Here is a 21,548-nt window from a genome sequence, read left to right as displayed (position 1 = left end):
AACTCCTGCGCAGACCCTCTCAAGGCAAACTTTATCCTCTCCAGCTTTATGAACCCTGCCATGTCATTTATCCAGGCTTCCACACTGGGGGGCTTCGCGTTTTTCCACAATAGCAAGATCCTCCGCCGGGCTACCAGGGACGCAAAGGCCAGAATACCGGCCTCTTTCGCCTCCTGCACTCCCGGCTCGTCCGCCACTCCAAATAGTGCAAGCCCCCAACTTGGTTTGACCTGGACTTTCACCACCTTAGACATAGTGCTCGCGACACACCTCCAGAACCCATCCAGTGCCGGGCACGACCAGGACATATGGGCATGATTCACCGGGCTTCCTGAGCACGTCCCACTTCTGTCCTCCACCCCAAAGAACCTACTCAGCCTCACCCCTGTCATATGCGCTCTGTGAATAACCTTAAACTGTATCAGGCTGAGCCTGGCACACGAGGAAGAGGAATTAACCCTACTCAGGGCATCAGCCCACAGACCCTCTTCAATCTCCTCCCCAAACTCCTCCTCCCATTTGCCCTTCAGCTGTCTGTGCGGAGTCTGCACGTTCTCCCCGTGTGTGTGTGGGTTTCCTCCGGGTGCTCCGGTTTCCTCCCACAGTCCAAAGATGTGCAGGTTAGGTGGATTGGCTGTGATAAATTGCCCTTAGTGTTCAAAATTGCCCTCAGTGTTGGGTGGGGTTACTGGGGATAGGGTGGAGATGTGGGCTTGTGTAGGGTGCTCTTTCAAAGAGCCGGTGCAGACTCGATGGGCCGAATGGCCTCCTTCTGCACTGTTAATTCTATGAGCTCCCCTACCAAAGCCTCCTCCTCTTCTTTCATCTCCTGATATAGCACCGAAACCTTGCACTCTCCGACCCATAACACCCAAAATCACCCTGTCCTGAATCCCCTGTGCCGGGAGCAACGGGAATTCCCTCACCTGCCGCCTCACAAACGCCCTCACCTGCATATACCTGAACGCATTTCCCGGGGGTATCCAAAACTTCTCCAGCGCCCCTAGGCTCGCAAACGTCCCATCTATAAACAGGTCCCCCATCCTCCTGATCCCTGCCCGATGCCAGCTCTGAAACCCCCCGTCCATCCTTCCTGGGACAAACCGATGGTTATCTCTGATCGGGGACCACACCGAGGCTCCCGTCGCACCCCTGTGTTGTCTCCACTGTCCCCAGATCTTTAGCGTTGCTGCCACCACCGGACTAGAGGTGTACCTTGTCGGCGAGAGTGGCAGCGGTGCCGTCACCAGCGCCCTCAGGCTCGTTCCTTTGCAGGACGCCATCTCCAACCTCTACCATGCCGCCCCCTCTCCCTCCATCACCCACTTAAGGATCATCGCCACGCTGGCTGCCCAATAGTAGCCACCCAGATTCGGCAACGCCAGCCCTCCTCTGTCCCTACTACGCTCAAGAAACCCCCTCCTTACCCTCGGGGTCTTGTTTGCCCACACAAAACCCATGATGCTCCTGCCTACCCTCTTAAAAAAGGCCTTGGTAATCATAATAGGAAGGCACTGGAACACAAAAAGAAACCTCGGGAGGACCATCATTTTAATCGACTGTACCCTGCCCGCTAGCGAGAGTGGCAACATGTCCCATCATTTGACGTCCTCCTCCATCTGCTCCACCAGCCGCGTCTAATTAAGTTTGTGCAAGGCCCCCAAACTCCCAGCCACCTGGATCCCAAAGTACCGAAAGTTCCTTTCCGCCCTCTTCAATGGTAGATCGTCTATCCCTCTTCCCTGGTCCCCTGGATGCACCACGAAGAGCTCACTTTTCCCTACATTGAGCTTATAGCCCGAGAAGTCCCCAAACTCCCTGAGGACCTGCATGACCTCCACCATCCCCTCCACTGGATCTGCCACATACAGCAACAGGTCGTCCGCATACAGCGACACCCGATGCTCCTCTCCCCTTCGGACCACCCCCTCCATTTCCTGGACTCCCTTAATGCCATGGCCAAAGGCTCAATTGCTAATGCAAACAACAGGGGGGACAGGGGGCACCCCTGCCTCGTCCCTCCATACAGCCGAAAATACTCCGACCTCCGCCGATTCGTAACCACACTCGCCACCAGGGCTCTATATAGGAGCTTAACCCAACTGATAAACCCCTCCCCAAACCCAAACCTCCGCAACACTTCCCAGAGATACTCCCACTCCACCCGGTCAAAGGCCTTCTCCGCGTCCATAGCTGCCACTATCTCCGCCTCTCCCTCCACCGAGGGCATCATAATCACGTTTAGGAGCCTCCGCACTTTGGTGTTTAGCTGCCTGCCCTTTACAAATCCCGTCTGGTCCTCATGAATCACCCCCGGGACACAGTCCTCAATCCTCGTAGCCAGCACTTTTGCCAGCAAGTTAGCATCCACATTGAGGAGCGAAATCGCCCTATACGACCCACATTGCAGTCGGTCCTTGTCCCGCTTCAGGATCAAAGAAATCATCGCCCCGGACATTGTCGGGGGCAGGGTTCCCCCCCCCCCTCCCTTGCCTCATTGTAAATCCTCACCAGCAATGGGGCTAACAGGTCCGCATACTTCCTGTGAAACTCAACCGGGAACCCATCTGGTCCCGGGGCCTTCCCCGCCTGCATGTTCCCCAGTCCTTTAATCAGCTCCTCCAACCCAATTGGCACCCCCAAACCAGCCACCTCCTGCTCCTCCACCCTCGGGAACGTCAGTTGATCCAGAAATCGTCGCATCCCCTCTTCCCCCGCTGGGGGCTGAGATCTGTACAGCTCCTCATAAAAGGCCTTAAATACCTCATTTACTTTCACTGCACTCCGCACCGTAGTTCCCCTGCTATCCCCTGATATATCCAAGGATTCTATGGGAAGCAAGAGATGAAATTGCAGAGCCGTTGGCAATGATCTTTTCGTCCTCACTGTCAACAGGGGTGGTACCAGGGGATTGGAGAGTGGCGAATGTCGTGCCCCTGTTCAAAAAAGGAACTAGGAATAACCCTGGGAATTACAGGCCAGTTAGTCTTACTTCGGTGGTAGGCAAAGTAATGGAAAGGGTACTGAAGGATAGGATTTCTGAGCATCTGGAAAGACACTGCTTGATTAGGGATAGTCAGCATGGATTTGTGAGGGGTAGGTCTTGCCTTACAAATCTTATTGAATTCTTTGAGGAGGTGACCAAGCATGTGGATGAAGGTAAAGCAGTGGATGTAGTGTACATGGATTTTAGTAAGGCATTTGATAAAGTTCCCCATGGTAGGCTTCTGCACAAAGTAAGGAGGCATGGGATAGTGCGAAATTTGGCCAGTTGGATAACGAACTGGCTAACCGATAGAAGTCAGAGAGTGGTGGTGGATGGCAAATATTCAGCCTGGATCCCAGTTACCAGTGGTGTACCGCAGGGATCAGTTCTGGGTCCTCTGCTGTTTGTGATTTTCATTAATGACTTGGATGAGGGAGTTGAAGGGTGGGTCAGTAAATTTGCAGACGATACGAAGATTGGTGGAGTTGTGGATAGTAAGGAGGGCTGTTGTCGGCTGCAAAGAGACATAGATAGGATGCAGAGCTGGGCTGAGAAGTGGCAGATGGAGTTTAACCCTGAAAAGTGTGAGGTTGTCCATTTTGGAAGGACAAATATGAATGCGGAATACAGGGTTAACGGTAGAGTTCTTGGCATTGTGGAGGAGCAGAGAGATCTTGGGGTCTATGTTCATACATCTTTGAAAGTTGCCACTCAAGTGGATAGAGCTGTGAAGAAGGCCTATGGTGTGCTCGCGTTCATTAACAGAGGGATTGAATTTAAGAGCCGTGAGGTGATGATGCAGCTGTACAAAACTTTGGTAAGGCCACATTTGGAGTACTGTGTACAGTTCTGGTCGCCTCATTTTAGGAAGGATGTGGAAGCTCTGGAAAAGGTGCAAAGAAGATTTACCAGGATGTTGCCTGGAATGGAGAGTAGGTCTTACGAGGAAAGGTTGAGGGTGCTAGGCCTTTTCTCATTAGAGCGGAGAAGGATGAGGGGCGACTTGATAGAGGTTTATAAGATGATCAGGGGAATAGATAGAGTAGACAGTCAGAGACTTTTTCCCCAGGTGGAACACACCATTACTAGGGGACATAAATTTAAGGTGAAAGGTGGAAGATATAGGAGGGATATCAGAGGTAGGTTCTTTACCCAGAGAGTAGTGGGGGCATGGAATGCACTGCCTGTGGAAGTAGTTGAGTCGGAAACATTAGTGACCTTCAAGCAGCTGTTGCATAGGTACATGGATTACGGGAAAATAATATAGTGTAGATTTATTTGTTCTTAAGGGCAGCACGGTAGCATTGTGGATAGCACAATTGCTTCACAGATCCATGGTCCCAGGTTCGATTCCGGCTTGGGTCATTGTCTGTGCGGAGTCTGCACGTCCTCCCCGTGTCTGCGTGGGTTTCCTCCGGGTGCTCCGGTTTCCTCCCACAGTCCAAAGATGTGCGGGTTAGGTGAATTGGCCAATGATAAATTGCCCTTAATGTCCAAATTGCCCTTGGTGTTGGGTGGAGGTGTTGAGTTTGGGTAGGGTGCTCTTTCCAAGAGCTGGTGCAGACTCAAAGGGCCGAATGGCCTCCTTCTGCACTGTAGATTCAATGATAATCTATGATTAATCTAGGACAAAGGTTCGGCACAACATCGTGGGCCGAAGGGCCTGTTCTGTGCTGTATTTTCTATGTTCTATGTTCTATGTTCTATCCTTAACTCCACCTATCTCCCTCGCTGCCATCCTCTTACGGAGCTGATGTGCCATCATCCGGCTCGCCTTCTCCCCATACTCGTACGTCGCCCCCTGTGCTTTCCTCCACTGTGCCTCTGCCTTCCCTGTGGTCAACAGGTCGAATTCCGTCTGGAGACTTCGCCTCTCCCTGAGTAGTCCCCCTTCAGGGGCCTCTGCATATCTCCTGTCCACCCTTAAAATCTCCGTCACCAACCTCTCCCTTTCCCTGCCCTCTCTCTTCTCCCCGTGAGCCCTGATGGAGATTAACTCTCCCCTGACCACCGCCTTCAGCGCCTCCCACACTACCCCCACCTGCACCTCCCCGTTGTCATTGGCCTCCAAATACCTTTCAATGCACCCCCGTACCCTCCCGCACACCTCCTCATCTGCCAGTAATCCCACATCCAGACGCCACAGCGGGCGTTGGTCCCTCTCCTCTCCCAACTCCAGCTCCACCCAGTGCGGGGCGTGGTCTGAGATGGCTATGGCCGAGTACTCCGTTCCCTCCACTTTCGGGATCAGCGCCCTGCTCAGAACAAAAAAATCTATCCGGGAGTAGGCCTTATGTACATGGGAGAAAAAAGAAAATTCCCTGGCCAGGGGCCTGGCAAATCTCCACAGATCTACTCCCCCCATCTGGTCCATAAACCCCCTAAGCACCTTGGCCGCAGCCGGCCTCTTCCCCATCCTAGATCTGAAGCGATCTAATGCTGGGTCCAACACCGTGTTGAAATCCCCCCCCATTATCAAGCTTCCTACCTCCAGGTCCGGAATGCGCCCCAAAATACGCTTCATAAATCCGGCATCGTCCAAGTTCGGGGCGTATACGTTTACCAACACCACCCACGTCCCCTGCAGCCTACCGCTCACCATCACATATCGACCTCCATTGTCCACGACTATATTCTTGGCCTCAAACGACACCCGCACCCCACCAGTATTGCCACCCCTCTGTTCTTCGCATCCAGCCCCAAATGAAATACCTGTCCTACCCATCCCTTTCTCAACCTGACCTGGTCTGCCACCTTCAAATGTGTCTCCTGAAGCATGACCACGTCTGCCTTCAGTCCCTTTAAGTGCGTGAACACTCCTCTTAACCGGCCCATTTAGGCCCCTCACATTCCACGTTATCAGCCGGATTGGGGGCTTCCCCCCCCCCCCCCCCACCCCCACACCCCCCACCCCCCTGCTGACTAGCCATCTCCTTTTCTAGGCCAGTCCCGTGCCCGCGCCTCCCGCACCCTCCAGCCCTCAGACGGGGACCTCCGCCCCGACCACCTCTTCTGTTTTCAGTTCCCCCTCGGCCAATGCAGCAGCAACCCTATACCCCCCCTCTCCCCCCCTTCCCCCTCCCCCCGCTAGACCCATGTCTAGCTCTTTTGCTCTCCCCATGACACTCCCGTAAGTCAGCTGACACCTGCTGACCCCGGCCTCCCCCGCCATCCCATTGACCCCCCCCCCGTGTGTAAATCCCCCCTCCTCCTCCTCCCCAGCAATCGGTGTGCGCTCCTCCATCCCACCCCCCTCCATCCATCCCTAACGCGGGAAAAAGCCCGCGCTTTCCTGAGCCAGCCCCGCCCCCTCTGGCGCAGCTCCTTTTGCGGCCTTATCCCAATTCCCCCATCCCCGGGCCTCCCCTCCCTCTATCTGCCTCGTCCTCCACCTTTTCTTGTTCCTTTTCAACCATCTGATCAAAAATCGCTCCTGCTAATGGCACTTCAACTTCATCTTCACTCTTTGATTTCTCCTCTTGTCTTAACCTGTGACTTTGCGACCTTGTTACTACACAATCCGGAAAAATCCCAGTATACTTGTCCTTCAACACTTCAGTTGTCTGATTTTCCACTGGCTTATCAACCACAGTATGCATCACTCCCACCTGCGATCCAGCTATATCATTACCCAAGATATACTGTATTCCTGGACAAGATAGTTTCTCCATTACTCCTACTAGCACTTCACCACTCTTCACTGGACTTTCCAACCTTATCTTATATAATGGAACACTACTCCTCTCACCTTGAATTCCACATATTACCACCTTTTCTGGCAATATTATTCCCAAACTACATAACTCCTCATCTCTTGCCATTAAAGATTGACTGCCCCTGTATATTTAAAATTGTGACTTCTTTACCTGCTCCTCCTGATACACATGAGTAAACTTTACCCACACAAGTAAATTCTTTAAAGACATCTGGCACCTTCTTAACAATCACCTCTTGATCAGGCTGTCCAATCTTTTGCACCTCCTTCGCTTCACTTGGGCTTTCCTTTACCACTTTCACAAACCCCACTGTCTTATCCTGTTTTACCACATCAGCCTTCCCAGTGCTTTTCTTCAACCACCAACACTGTGACTTTACATGGCCTAGTTTATGACAGTAAAAACATTTGAACCTTTTCATTTCTTTTCCACCCTCCTGGATTTCTTTTTTAATCAGAGGTACACTCTCCTTATTATCTCCCATCAGATCACCTTTACCTTTACCACTTGAGTATTTCTCATGTCCCCAGTTTCTATCCCTCACAGGCTGAAACTGATGTCGGAAACCAACCTTTGATTTATGAACTAATTTGTAATCATCTGCCATTTCCGCTGCTAACCTCGCAGTTTTAACCCTCTGGTCTTCCACATGAGTTCTCACTACATCAGGAATTGAAGTTTTAAAGTCCTCCAAAAGTATAATTTCTCTGAGAGCTTCATACGTTTGGTCTATTTTCAAAGCCCTTATCCACCTATCAAAATTACTCTGTTTGAGCCTTTCAAACTCCATGTATGTTTGACCAAATTCTTTCCTTAAATTTCTAAACCTTTGCCTGTAAGCTTCAAACACTAGTTCATATGCACCTCAGATGGATTTTTTCACCTCCTTATACGTCCCAGAAACCTCCTCCGGTAGGGATGCAAACACTTCACTAGCCCGACCTCCCAGCTTTGCTTGAATCAGTAATACCCACATGTCCTGTGGCCATTTCATTTGTTTAGCTACCTTCTCAAATTAAATGAAAAAGGTTTCTACGTCCTTCTCATCAAACCTTGGCAATGCTTGGACATATTTAAAAGGGGGCTGGTTTAGCACAGGGCTAAATAGCTGGCTTTTAAAGCAGACTATGGCAGGCTACCAGCGTGGGTTCAATTCCCATACCAGCCTCCCTGAATAGGAATGTGGCGACCAGGGGCTTTTCACAGTAACTTCATTTGACAATAAGCGATTTTCATTTTTCATAGATCCCCACCAAGCCTTTGGCTATGACGCACTTTCTCACTATCCTCATCACTATCATCCAACTGTACGTTTCTCTTATCGTCTGCCAATTTTAACTGACTGTCATGTGTCATGGCCATTTTCTGAAGTTCAAACTCTCTCTTTTTATCTTTTTCCCTGATCTGAATCGCCCTTTCTCTTTCTTTTTGTTCTGCTAGGGCTATTCTTTCTTTTCTCCTTTCTTCTCTCTCTTTTTCTTTGTCCTCTCTATCTCTCTCTCTCTTTCTTTTTCCTCTCTTTCGTATTCAAGCTGCTTTAATTCTTTCTCATGTTCCATTTGTTTAATTTGTAACTGAAGTGTTGCCATTTCCAATGAGTCAAACTCTATCTCAGGCAACTTTAAATGCTTAGCCACCGCCACAATTACCTCATCTTTTTGCATTTTGTCAGGTAATGTTGCCTGTAATATTTTTGCCAAATCTAACAATCTGCTTTTAGTCTCTGTCCGTAAGGTACTGCGTGTGACCATCTCCACCCCCAAAAACTTCTGTGCCTCTGAAAGAGCCATTGTCCACAACACACTCCCCACTTAAACTAGAATACCACACCTGAAAAGCAACCACAACATGCTCACCCCTCGCTGTCTTTAAGTTCACTGAGCCAATCCAATAGATAGACTTTTATCCCCCTCGAGCCCGCAATTTGTTATGGGCCAGGGTTTAGAGAAACCCAAAGTGTATCATGGAGTTCCCCTGACCCACAACTTTTACTAGATTGTGGTATGGGGAGCACACGGCCCACTCTACAGGAGTGGTACAGCAGAAATGGAAAAGTATTTTTAAAGCAAAACAATGTTTATTCTATCAACTCAAGTTAACCTTTTTAAAACATACGGTGAACATCTTAGCAACCATCAATTCAAATACAACCCCCAAAGAATACAACACTCAGTAATCCTTAATAACTTCCCAAACAACATCCAGAAGACAAAAGACCCTTTTAACACAGAGATCAGGGGCGGGATTTTCCGACCCGCCCCGGCGGGCCCCCGAGCGGCCGCCCGTTTTCGGCCGCACCCACCGGCGTGAATTACACAAGGTCTATACCGGCGGGACTTGGCTCTGCGGGTGGCCTGCAGAGTCCTTGGGGGGGTGCGGGGGGGATCTGGCCCTGGGGGTGGGTGGGGGGGTGGGGCAGGGTGGCCAGGCCCACGATCAGGGCCCACCGATCTGCGGGCGGGCCTGTGCCGTGGGGACACTCTTTCCCTCTGCGCCGGCCTCTGTAAAGCTCCGCCATGGCCGGCGCCGAGAAGAAACTCCCTGCGCATGCGCTGGAATCACGGCAGCGGTTGTGCACATGCACCAGAACACGTTGGCGCACCCGCGCATGCGCCAACTCGCGCCGGCCGGCGGAGGCCCTTCAGCGCCGGTTGGCGGGTCATCAACCACTGCTGCGCCGGCCTAGCCCCCGGAAGTGCGGAGGATTCCGCACCTTCCGGGCGGCCCGACACCGGAGCGGTTTACGCCGCTCTTTGGCGCCGGTACGGCCCTCCCGCCGGTTGGGGGAGAATCCCGGCCCAGGTTTAAATTCTCTAATGAGAGCAGTTATCCCTTTGAAATCACCCAAATGAACACTATTCAGCTTGTAGAGAGATCCATGTACATCTGCTGGCTTTCACTGCAGCTCTTCTCTCTGAAAACAAAACTAAAACCTCTCTCTGTAGCAGTCTGCTCAAAAACAAAAGTAAAACAGACAGACCGCCCAGCTCCACCCACACTCTGACATCACTGCAGTAATAAACACCCATTTCTTAAAGGTGCACCCACTACAGCTATTCTATAATAAACACCCATTTCTTAAAGGTGCTCTCACATGACAAAAGCGAGCACAGTATCTGAACATCCATTCATTTCCAGCTTTGTGGCAGTATTTTACGAGATGAAGCATCATAATTCTGAACAGAAACACTGGGCTTGATTCTCTGCCGCCGGTAGTGGGGTCCCCGATGCGGCGGTGAATCGGGAATCTGGGAAAAATCGAGATCGGCGCTCGCTCCAGCCCATTGGCGGGGGGATCCAGGGTCACAGCCGTGTGCCAGCAGGAGGATACTAATAGATGGTCCCCAATGACCCATCTGCATCCACTTAGTGGGCCGGCACCAGAGTCTCCGGGTGCTCGGGATTCCCTGGACCCCTGGGCAGGGCATCATGTGCTTGGGGGGGGGAATTACTACAGGTGTCACCAAATCTGACGGAATGGACCTCACGGTGCGCCAAGGCGGTAACTCAATGAACAAAGAAAAGTACAGCACAGGAACAGGCCCTTCGGCCCTCCAAGCCTGTGTTGACCATGCTGCCCGTCTAACTACAATCTTCTACATTTCCAGGGAAAAACTCCTTAAGGGGGTTGCCCCCAAAGTCCATCCGAGGGCCACCCTACACCCCCTCCCCCCTGACAATGCATGGTCTATCTACCCTTCTCCTACCAGACTCCCTCCCCCCCCTCCAGGGACCCTCTAACTTCAGAACCCCGTCCCCAGGGACCCTCTAAACTGGGAACCCCCCAGAGACCCTCCTAACTAGAGGGACCCCCCACAGGAACCCCATAACTAGAGGGACCCCCCTCCTCAGAGCCCCTAACTACAGGGACCCTGCCCACAGACCACAGTTCAAACACTCACCTGGAAAGGGAACAGCTGTGACCTGTGTTTAAACCCCTCAGACCCTGTAGCAATTCATTCATTTCTGGTAGTGGACTGTGATTGACAGCTGCCACAAACCAGCCTTGCTCCATTCATCTTCTTCATGGATGAATACGCCTGAGTGCAGAAACCACAATGTTTACAAACACCAAAAACAGCAAAGAGGGTTAAGTGCATTCCAATAACTGCCCTTCACGCCTGAGTGATTTTGAAGTGCTGTGCGGGTAATTGACAATGCTTAACCCCCCCCCCCCACTCCCCCACACTATCACCCCCACACCCACGATGTAACGTACGTCTTACAGGATACCTGGCCATGAGGCAGGGCCATCCGACGTCCACCTCCCCCGGTCCCAACCACAAGACTAATCCAGCGATGAGGTGGGACCTACTGGTGTCGGGACCCCCTAGCTGCAGCCCCGTGTCACCCCGGAGGACATGTCCGGGGAAAACACTGACTCCCCAGCACAGCTATCACTATCACCCCCCCCCACCATCCCAGGGACACTCACCTAGTTCGGGCATATTAGTGTAGAGGCTCCTGGGACACTCTCTGGTGCACATCACACAGCTGCTCCAGTACAGCAGGTGGAGATGGGAATCCCGAGGGCGTGGACTGTCGGGTGCGGCCCAACCCCGAGGACAAGCTGCCATCCAGACGGGTCTCAGACGTCTGGAAGGGGCAGTCCCATCAATGGTGGCGATGCAGTCGCAGAGCCAGGGACTACATGAGGGGATGTCAGCGACCACCCAGCGTCTGCAGGTGCAGTTGGAGGAGTCCACCCACCTGCAGGGGCAGAAGGCGGTGCCGACAATGTTTGCTACCCAGGTCAACACTGCATGCGTGGAATCCGTGGTGGAGGCCTCGTGGGCGAAGGTATTGGCCATGCCCAAGGCTTGTGCACTCTGCGGGCTGTGGCCGAGGCACAGGACAGGGCAGCCATGTTACTGCCAGCCAGATCCAGGGCCACCTGGAAGTTGCTGCGGTGCTCCAGAACGTGGCCCAGTCACAACGGGCAATGGGCTGCAGGCGTTAGCAGTATTGGCCAGGCGCTGGTTGATCTGAGCCAGTCACAGAGGGACCTGGCACAGTCTCTGTGCTCCATGGCCGCCTGCGTTTGGACCCTGGTCGAGATGAGAGTCGACCTCCAGAGCTGGCAGCGCCAGGTGGCAGGGGAACCCATTGAGCTCGCTCTGGCCGGGAGTAGCCCGGAGGCCATTGGGCACCCGAGGGTGGCGGAAGCCGGGCCCATGTCAGTGACTCCCGCAGGGGAGGTGCTAGATCAGTGCAACGCTTCTGAGTCCCCCCCCCCCCTCCCAACCTCATGTCCTTGGCACATCCAATGGGCAGCGGGCAGAACAGGGTGACAACATACCACCTGGGACAGCCGAACGATTGCCGGGCCCATCCAGGCCTGGTCACTCCAGAGGAGTCGCCAAAGGGGACCCAGGTCACAGGGTGGGAATCACAGCATGGCCGCCTCCCGCCTGGGGAGCCACCGCGATGGGGCGTTAGAACCATAACTACAATAAACACCTCTGTACACAAACATTCCAAACTCCCTTGGTGCCCTGTCTGCACGGTGTGAGGAATGGACTGGGCTGGGAACAGAGGGTAAGCCATGGCTGGAGGTGGAGGCTGCTGGTGTAGGGCGCGGGTGGGCACGTGCCAGAGCCCCCAGGGCAGCCACCACACCCGCCCCAGTCCTCAGCCCCACCCGTCCCCCCCCCCCACCGGCCCCGATGCCGTCCCCAACTCCAGCACACAAGGGTTTGATGGCACATTGAGGTGAATGTGCAGCTTGCATGCAGGGATCACCCGGGTGGACGGTGGAATGCGCTACCGAGGGCAGGAGTCAGATTCCGTTCAATAACGTGGAACACCAAAGCTCATCGCAGAGCGGGTGGTCATCATCCTCCATCCCATGGAGCAGGCCCGCTGATACTGCCAACCCAGGGCCCCCACCCTGTAGTGAGGCAAGTATGGAGCACAGACAGACGGACGGGGAGTGGGGGGGCTGGTGGTGGGGGAGTGGTGGAGGTGAAGGGGGGTGGTGCAGGGAGGGTGGACAGGTGGTGATTGGGGGGGGGGGGTTTATTCATTTTACGGGATGTGGGCGATGCTGGTTAGGTCGATATGCAGCCAATAGGAATCGGGTGAGGATTAAACCTGTTTAATGAAGGGGCTGTCTCGGAATTTTCAAAATGTAGACTGGAGGCAAAGTGGCGTGAGGCTGAGTTCTGAGGGGTTTTTAATTCATTTTATGGGATGTGCGCGTCGCTGTCGAGACCAGCATTTGTTACCCATCCCTAATTGCCCCTTGAGAAGGTGGGGGTGAGCTGCCTTCCTGAACCGCTGCAGTCCCTGAGGTGTAGGTCCACCCACTGTGCTGTTAGGGAGGGAGTTCCAGGATGTTGCCCCAGCGACAGTGAAGGAACGGCGATATATTTCCCAGTCAGGGTGGGAGTGACTTGGAGGGGAACCTCCAGGTGGTGGGGTTCTCAGGTATCTGCTGCTCTTGTCCTTCTGGATGGTAGGGGTTGTAGGTTTGGAAGGTGCTGCCTAAGGAGCCTTGTTGAGTTCCTGCTGTAGGATTCCTGCCGAGGTAACCACAGTATTAATATGGCCAGTCCAGTTCGGTGCCACAGGATTGGGTGCCCTCCCCCATACCCCCACAGTGCCAGATGCTCCATGATCTGACTGAAATGTCACACGATCCTCTGCTGAGCCGGAGTCGGCGGCAACACCCTCGGTCCGGCAGGTCCTCGGATGACGGGCGCTGCCAATATACACGAGGCATGATGCGGAACCTTGTTCCCACCTCCTCTTTGGCCAGTTGTGCGGCCAGCTCGCCACTCTCACCGGCCCTAGGGCAGGCTCCGCATCTTAGCGCAGTCACAACGCCATTGGTGCCTCACCGGCCAACCCGCCCGAGATGCTCTGCCCCCGATGGGCCGAACTCCCGATGGCGTGGGACACTTGTGGTCTCAGTGATTGGGAACCCGGCGTGACGGCTGTGGACTGTGTCCAGCGGCACCACACTCGGGGGGGGGGCTTCTGCGTGGGCTGGGGGTAGCCGTTGGAGAATCCAGCCCATAGTCTCCCAGATCGAAAATTCCGTCCACTCTAAGTCCATCAAGAGGGAGGTTGGTAGGTGGTGAATAATTTACTCGAAGATTAAAGGTGACACCCTATTGGAGGAACATTGAACAATGGTCAGGAGATCAGGGACTGGATTCTCCCAAAATGGGGCCAATTCCCCACACCGGGGTAAAAATGCTGCCGTTTCACTCGGGAGATTCCTTAACAATATTAGCAGCTGTTCATTTACCTGCAGGGGGCTGGCAGGGCCCCGGAGTGCTTCAGCTGCGGATACGGGCCCCGCACGCCCGATTCCCAGTCCACGGATGCTCAAGCAGCCGCGCCAAACGCGATACTGGATTCAGCCGGCGTACCAGGACGAGAAAAGAAGGTCCCAACGATCGGCCCGGTGCCGCTACATATAACCCGCCCAATCGCCGCCCCGGCCGCCCACAGGCCCCCCTGGTACGTGATCCCCCTGCCCCCCACCAGGGCGGCCGCGCACTGAGTCCGCAGCCACCACCCGAGGTTCCCGACTGGCAATAGGTGGTTAGAACCATGCCGTCGGGAACTCAGCCAGTTTTGCCCGGAGAATCATTGGGGGGCCTCTGTCAATGGCCCCCCAGCTGTGCCTCGTAATCCGCGGAGCGGCACCGGCTACGATTCCCGCGTAAAGATCGATTCTCTGCCCCTGCGCCAAACACCCCTGATTCGGAGCGGAATCCTGTGCCCATTCACTGTGCTGGGCTTTGTGGCTAGGAGGGTTAGGGTTGAGGCCTTGTCACAATCCCACTTCCTACTTGAATCAGTCAGTGGTGGGGAGGGCCCTGGACGGTTTTCCTGCTCCTCCGCCAATTGAGGGTAATAATTGGGAAATTAATGTCCATTTAATGGGCTTCTCCTGCAGCCACTGGCACTAAACTAGCGGCGGGCAGGGGACTGGCAATGCAGCCTGCATGACAAGAAAACCTTGTTGTGTTTGCTTGCCCACTTCTCATTGGGGACCTTCTTCCAATCAGTGCCTGGTTGAGGGACACTACAATGGGGATAGGGGGGATTGCCCACCAAGAATCACCCTACTTGCTGCCAACTCCCCTACACCCCTCTCCTCATGACCCCCATCTGACATCACTCACCTCTGGCCTGGGTCCTGACCCTTGAGTGGGTCTCGTTAGAAGATCGCCTCCCTTTGGCATTACCATTCAAAGGTACTGCAGCCTTTGATTGGCCCGCACCTCTTGGTAGACAGGACTGATCCCAAGGAAAAGCCCGGTGCTGACCTGTCAACTGCCTGATTTACACATACTACTGGTTGGACACGATTCGGCAGACTCAGATGCTGCTGGTCTGAGAATCACCCCAGGGAGTTTCTCCCTGCCAAGGCCACACTTTGAGTCATTTCCTGCTGGTGAGCTGATCTCGCCAACAGGAACGGCTGTTTGCAGATCGGGGCGGCATTTTGATTGGCAGCCTCGATCTCCCCACCCCCCCCTCCCCCCCCACACACACACGCTTTATGGCCCCCCCTCATACCCCAATCTTGTCAAGATCCCTGGGAACCCCCCTCACTTCCCCTCCAATTGGCAAGGCCCCCCCCCACCCCAGGCCTGACACCTGGCAGTGCCAACCTGATACCTGGCAGTGCCAACCTGGCACCCAGGCAGTACCACCAGTGCACCTGTCTGGTGTTCATGCACAACAGGAGACAAATATTTGGGTCTAAATACGAGGGATATCCTTGCATAAAGCAACCAATACTAGCCCGTTGTGACAGAAATTGTTCACCCTAACAATTGTTATTCTTCACAGGTGTTGGAGGCAAATGGTATGACAGAATCTGTTCAGATGAACTTCCATTTATCTGTTCCTACAAACTCAACTGAAGTTAAAAAAACCCTCAACAATGCTTCAAGAATTCTTTTGATTTGCTTCATAGTGCTGGGTTTACAGTTTAAAGTCATTCCAGTGGCTTACGCCAGCAGCAAATAATGAGCACAATTGCAAAGTAATCTCTTTTGTTTTAGTTTATTTACTGAGACAGGCTTGTAATCAACTCGTTCCTTAAATATTGAATTAGTAGTAATATGCTTGACACAATTTGGGAATTTCTTTGGAAATCCCCCACATAAAGGATTTAGAAAAATTGTTTCTAACAGGTTGTGTCGTAAAGCAAAGTGTATTCACATAAATTTAAAGGGACAATATATGATTAAAATACTAATGAGCTACCGTCAATATTGTTTTCCCATAGACTTTAAATAGCAGTTCAATAGCCTGTCCAGAAATCAATATCGGCCTTGCAACCACTGGCTGCAAATAGAAAATGGAAAATTGACCCAGAGAGAGAGAGACAAGTGGGACATTTCAGACAAAATGCTCTGCAGATTGGGAATTGGATACATACTTATCAAGATATAAAGGGAAGAAAATGCAGGACTATTGGAAAAAGGGAAGGTAGAGGGACCGACTGGATAACTCTTTCAAAGAACCAGCACTGACATCTGTCTGATGGTCTTCTGTGCTGTGTGATTCTTCGATCGAGGAATTGGTCCAGTAAAGGCTGCGAGAAGGTTAAAGTGTGGTGGAGCCTTTAGAAGTATTTTTGTCAAAAGTCAAACAGGGTGATGTGAGGAAGCTTAACTATGTTCATTATTTTGCATTACAACACAAAGATGAATTGTGTAGAGGAAATAAATGGATCTGATCATAACTGTTGCTCTGTATGTTCATTCATGTCAAATAAAACTTAACAATTCACTTGGGGTCATGTCTTAAAAAGGTTGGCTGGTTCTGTCTCTGGAATTGACTGAGAACATGTACAAAAAACAGCAAAAGTCATGTTAAGCTCAGACCTTGAAAGTTTTATTGTCTCACTTCTGAATCATGCAATGACAAAGTAAGTGATACATTGAGCAGTGTGGCTCCATTCTCACTAAGTGGACATCAGAGGAGAGTCAAGACCTAAACATTGAAAGATGACACAAAACTTCATGCAATAGTCGCAAATATTCAGTAAAAATAACTTTGAGAATGTGTCGCTTCACTGTTATTTACTAAATTAGATTTTATTCATGTTCATCTCTAATGTATTTATACATTAAAATTGCATTAAAAGGAAAAGTTCTGATTGTTTCTGATATTCAAACGAGTCTGCTGCTGTTAGTCCGTGAGTATTTTACAACTTCTGTAATGCCAAAAATATATTTCAACAAACATTCATCACAAATCTGATTCCTTCAAGCACGATCAATAGGAGTGGAGATGAGTGCATTGTATACATTATATATATAGTGCATTGTATACATTATATATATAGTGCATTGAATACATTACACAGCAGGGTGTACACACTTCAATATGTTAATGCCAGGAGAATCAAAATGAGGTGAAAACAGTATTGAGATTTGCAGTGACGTGTAAAATTATACAAAACCCCTCTTTAGTGGTACTCTGTCTTTATATGATGAATGAGGAATACTTTCACTGCTCTCGTGTTACAATCACCAGAAAATAGACGGTCAAAGATTTCTGTCTGTATGGAAAAGATTATCATTCCAAGATTTGTGAATGAGTAGACCGTAAATAAGCGACGTTCACTCAGGTCACTAAAATATCAAAGAACAAAGAACAAAGAAAAGTACAGTACAGGAACGGGCCCTTCGGCCCTCCAAGCCTGCACCGACCATGCTGTCCGACTAAACTAAAATCTTCTGCAGGGGTCCGTATCCTTCTATTCCCATCCTATTCATGTATTTGTCAAGATGCCCCTTAAACGTCACTATCGTCCCTGCTTCCACCACCTCCTCCGGCAGCGCGTACCAGGCACCCTCGACCCTCTGTGTAAAAGACTTGCCTCATACATCTCCTCAAAACCTTGCCCCTCTCACCTTAAACCTATGCCCCCTAGTAATTGACCCCTCTACCCCGGGGAAAAAGCCTCTAATCCGAGTGGAAATTTCGAACAGCAAATTAAATATTTTCATGATTAAAATCATGGCGGGAACTCTCCGTCTGTGAGTGCCGGCGGGAACTCTCTGTCTGTGAGTGCTGGCACGAATTCTCTGTCTGTGAGTGCCGGCGGGAATTCTCTGTCTGTGAGTGCCGGCGGGAATTCTCTGTCTGTGAGTGCCGGCGGGAATTCTCTGTCTGTGAGTGCCGGCGGGAACTCTCTGTCTGTGAGTGCCGGCGGGAATTCTCTGTCTGTGAGTGCCGGCGGGAATCTCTGACTGTGAGTGCCGGCGGGAACTCTCTGTCAGTGAGTGCCGGCGGGAACTCTCTGTCTGTGAGTGCCGGCGCGAATTCTCTGTCTGTGGGTGCCGGCGGGAGCTCTCTGACAGTGAGTGCCAGCGGGAATTCTCTGTCTGTGAGTGCCGGCGGGAATTCTCTGAGCGTTAGTGCCGGCGGGAATTCTCTGTCTGTGAGTGCCGGTGGGAACTCTCTGTCTGTGAGTGCCGGTGGGAACTCTCTGTCTGTGAGTGCCGGCGGGAATTCTCTGTCTGTGAGTGCCGGCGGGAATTCTCTGTCTGTGTGTGCCGGCGGGAACTCTCTGTCTGTGAGTGCCGGCGGGAACTCTCTGTCTGTGAGTGCTGATGGGAACTCTCTGTCTGTGAGTGCTGGCGGGAATTCTCTGTCTGTGAGTGCCGGTGGGAATTCTCTGTCTCTGAGTGCCGGCGGGAATTCTCTGTCTGTGAGTGCCAGCGGGAATTCTCTGTCTGTGTGTGCCGCCGGGAACTCTCTGTCTGTGAGTGCCGGCGGGAACTCTCTGTCTGTGAGTGACAGCGGGAACTCTCTGTGAGTGCCGGCGGGAACTCTCTGTGAGTGATGCGGGAATTCTCCGTCTGTGAGTGCCGGCGGGAACTCTCCGTCTGTGAGTGCCGGCAGGAACTCTCTGTGAGTGCCGGCGGGAACTCTCTGTGAGTGCCGGCGGGAACTCCCTATCTGTGAGTGCCGGCGGGAATTCTCCGTCTGTGAGTGCCGGCGGGAACTCTCTGTCTGTGAGTGCCGGCGGGAACGCTCTGTCTGTGAGAGCCGGCAGGAATTCTCTGTCTGTGAGTGCCGGCGGGAACTCTATGTGAGTGCCGGCGGGAATTCTCCGTCTGTGAGTGCCGGCGGGAACTCTCTGTCTGTGAGTGCCGGCGCGAACTCTCTGTCTGTGAGTGCCGGCGGGCACTCTCCGTCTGTGAGTGACGGCGGGAATTCTCTGTGATTGCCGGCGGGAACTCTCTGTGAGTGCCAGTGGGATATTTCTCTGTCTGTGAGTGCCGGCGGGAATTCTCTGTCTGTGAGTGCCGGCGGGAACGCTCTGTCTGTGAGAGCCGGCAGGAATTCTCTGTCTGTGAGTGCCGGCGGGAACTCTATGTGAGTGCCGGCGGGAATTCTCCGTCTGTGAGTGCCGGCGGGAACTCTCTGTCTGTGAGTGCCGGCGCGAACTCTCTGTCTGTGAGTGCCGGCGGGCACTCTCCGTCTGTGAGTGACGGCGGGAATTCTCTGTGATTGCCGGCGGGAACTCTCTGTGAGTGCCAGTGGGATATTTCTCTGTCTGTGAGTGCCGGCGGGAATTCTCTGTCTGTGAGTGCCAGTGGGAACTCTCTGTCTGTGAGTGCCGGCGGGAATTCTCTGTCTTTGAGTGCCAGAGGGAATTCTCTGTCTGTGAGTGCTGGCGGGAATTCTCTGTGAGTGCCGGCGGGAATCTCTGACTGTGAGTGCCGGCGGGAATTCTCTGTCTGTGGGTGCCGGCGGGAGCTCTCTGACAGTGAGTGCCAGCGGGAATTCTCTGTCTGTGAGTGCCGGCGGGAATTCTCTGAGCGTTAGTGCCGGCGGGAATTCTCTGTCTGTGAGTGCCGGTGGGAACTCTCTGTCTGTGAGTGCCGGTGGGAACTCTCTGTCTGTGAGTGCCGGCGGGAATTCTCTGTCTGTGAGTGCCGGCGGGAATTCTCTGTCTGTGTGTGCCGGCGGGAACTCTCTGTCTGTGAGTGCCGGCGGGAACTCTCTGTCTGTGAGTGCTGATGGGAACTCTCTGTCTGTGAGTGCTGGCGGGAATTCTCTGTCTGTGAGTGCCGGTGGGAATTCTCTGTCTCTGAGTGCCGGCGGGAATTCTCTGTCTGTGAGTGCCAGCGGGAATTCTCTGTCTGTGTGTGCCGCCGGGAACTCTCTGTCTGTGAGTGCCGGCGGGAACTCTCTGTCTGTGAGTGACAGCGGGAACTCTCTGTGAGTGCCGGCGGGAACTCTCTGTGAGTGATGCGGGAATTCTCCGTCTGTGAGTGCCGGCGGGAACTCTCCGTCTGTGAGTGCCGGCAGGAACTCTCTGTGAGTGCCGGCGGGAACTCTCTGTGAGTGCCGGCGGGAACTCCCTATCTGTGAGTGCCGGCGGGAATTCTCCGTCTGTGAGTGCCGGCGGGAACTCTCTGTCTGTGAGTGCCGGCGGGAACGCTCTGTCTGTGAGAGCCGGCAGGAATTCTCTGTCTGTGAGTGCCGGCGGGAACTCTATGTGAGTGCCGGCGGGAATTCTCCGTCTGTGAGTGCCGGCGGGAACTCTCTGTCTGTGAGTGCCGGCGCGAACTCTCTGTCTGTGAGTGCCGGCGGGCACTCTCCGTCTGTGAGTGACGGCGGGAATTCTCTGTGATTGCCGGCGGGAACTCTCTGTGAGTGCCAGTGGGATATTTCTCTGTCTGTGAGTGCCGGCGGGAATTCTCTGTCTGTGAGTGCCGGCGGGAACGCTCTGTCTGTGAGAGCCGGCAGGAATTCTCTGTCTGTGAGTGCCGGCGGGAACTCTATGTGAGTGCCGGCGGGAATTCTCCGTCTGTGAGTGCCGGCGGGAACTCTCTGTCTGTGAGTGCCGGCGCGAACTCTCTGTCTGTGAGTGCCGGCGGGCACTCTCCGTCTGTGAGTGACGGCGGGAATTCTCTGTGATTGCCGGCGGGAACTCTCTGTGAGTGCCAGTGGGATATTTCTCTGTCTGTGAGTGCCGGCGGGAATTCTCTGTCTGTGAGTGCCAGTGGGAACTCTCTGTCTGTGAGTGCCGGCGGGAATTCTCTGTCTTTGAGTGCCAGAGGGAATTCTCTGTCTGTGAGTGCTGGCGGGAATTCTCTGTGAGTGCCGGCGGGAATCTCTGACTGTGAGTGCCGGCGGGAACTCTCTGTCAGTGAGTGCCGGCGGGAACTCTCTATGAGCGCCGGCGGGAACTCTCTGTCTGTGAGTGCCGGCGGGAATTCTCTGTCTGTGAGTGCCGGCGGGAATTTTCTGTCTGTGATTGCCAGCGGGATATTTCTCTGTCTGTGAGTGCCGGCGGGAATTCTCTGTCTGTGAGTGCCGGTGGGAACTCTCTGTCTGTGAGTGCCGGCGGGAATTCTCTGTCTTTGAGTGCCAGTGGGAATTCTCTGTCTGTGAGTGCCGGCGGGAATTCTCTGTGAGTGCCAGCGGGAACTCTCTGACTGTGAGTGCCGGCGGGAACTCTCCGTCAGTGAGTGCCGGCGGGAACTCTCTATGAGCGCCGGCGGGAACTCTCTGTCTGTGAGTGCCGGCGGGAACTCTCTATGAGCGCCGGCGGGAACTCTCTGTCTGTGAGTGCCGGCGGGAATTCTCTGTCAGTGATTGCCGGCGGGAACTCTCTGTCTGTGAGTGCCGGTGGGAATTCTCTGTCTGTGAGTGCCGGTGGGAACTCTCTGTCTGTGAGTGCCGGTGGTAACTCTCTGTCTGTGAGTGCCGGTGGGAACTCTCTGTCTGTGAGTGCCGGCGGGAACTCTCTGTCTGTGAGTGCCGGCGGGAACTCTCTGTCTGTGAGTGCCGGCGGGAACTCTCTGTCTGTGAGTGCCAGCGGGAATTCTCTGTCTGTGAGTGCCGGC

The 21,548-nt window shown here is 53.3% G+C and overlaps 1 protein-coding gene across 3 annotated transcripts in view; it reads left to right on the top strand.

The window, feature by feature from the left end:
• LOC140396585 (uncharacterized) overlaps positions 1-16,464 on the top strand; it is a 43,654-nt gene extending 27,190 nt beyond the window's left edge. For all 3 annotated transcript variants that reach the window (XM_072485375.1, XM_072485376.1, XM_072485373.1), the window contains one exon: positions 15,517-16,464. In XM_072485375.1, coding sequence (XP_072341476.1) covers positions 15,517-15,590 — 74 coding nt within the window. In that variant the 3' untranslated portion in view covers positions 15,591-16,464. The remainder of the gene's footprint in view (positions 1-15,516) is intronic.
• The last annotated feature ends 5,084 nt before the right edge of the window (positions 16,465-21,548 follow it).

Source organism: Scyliorhinus torazame, chromosome 19 (genome assembly GCF_047496885.1).
Source record: "Scyliorhinus torazame isolate Kashiwa2021f chromosome 19, sScyTor2.1, whole genome shotgun sequence".
Lineage (NCBI taxonomy): Eukaryota > Metazoa > Chordata > Chondrichthyes > Carcharhiniformes > Scyliorhinidae > Scyliorhinus > Scyliorhinus torazame.
This window is presented reverse-complemented; position numbering and strand designations above follow the sequence as displayed.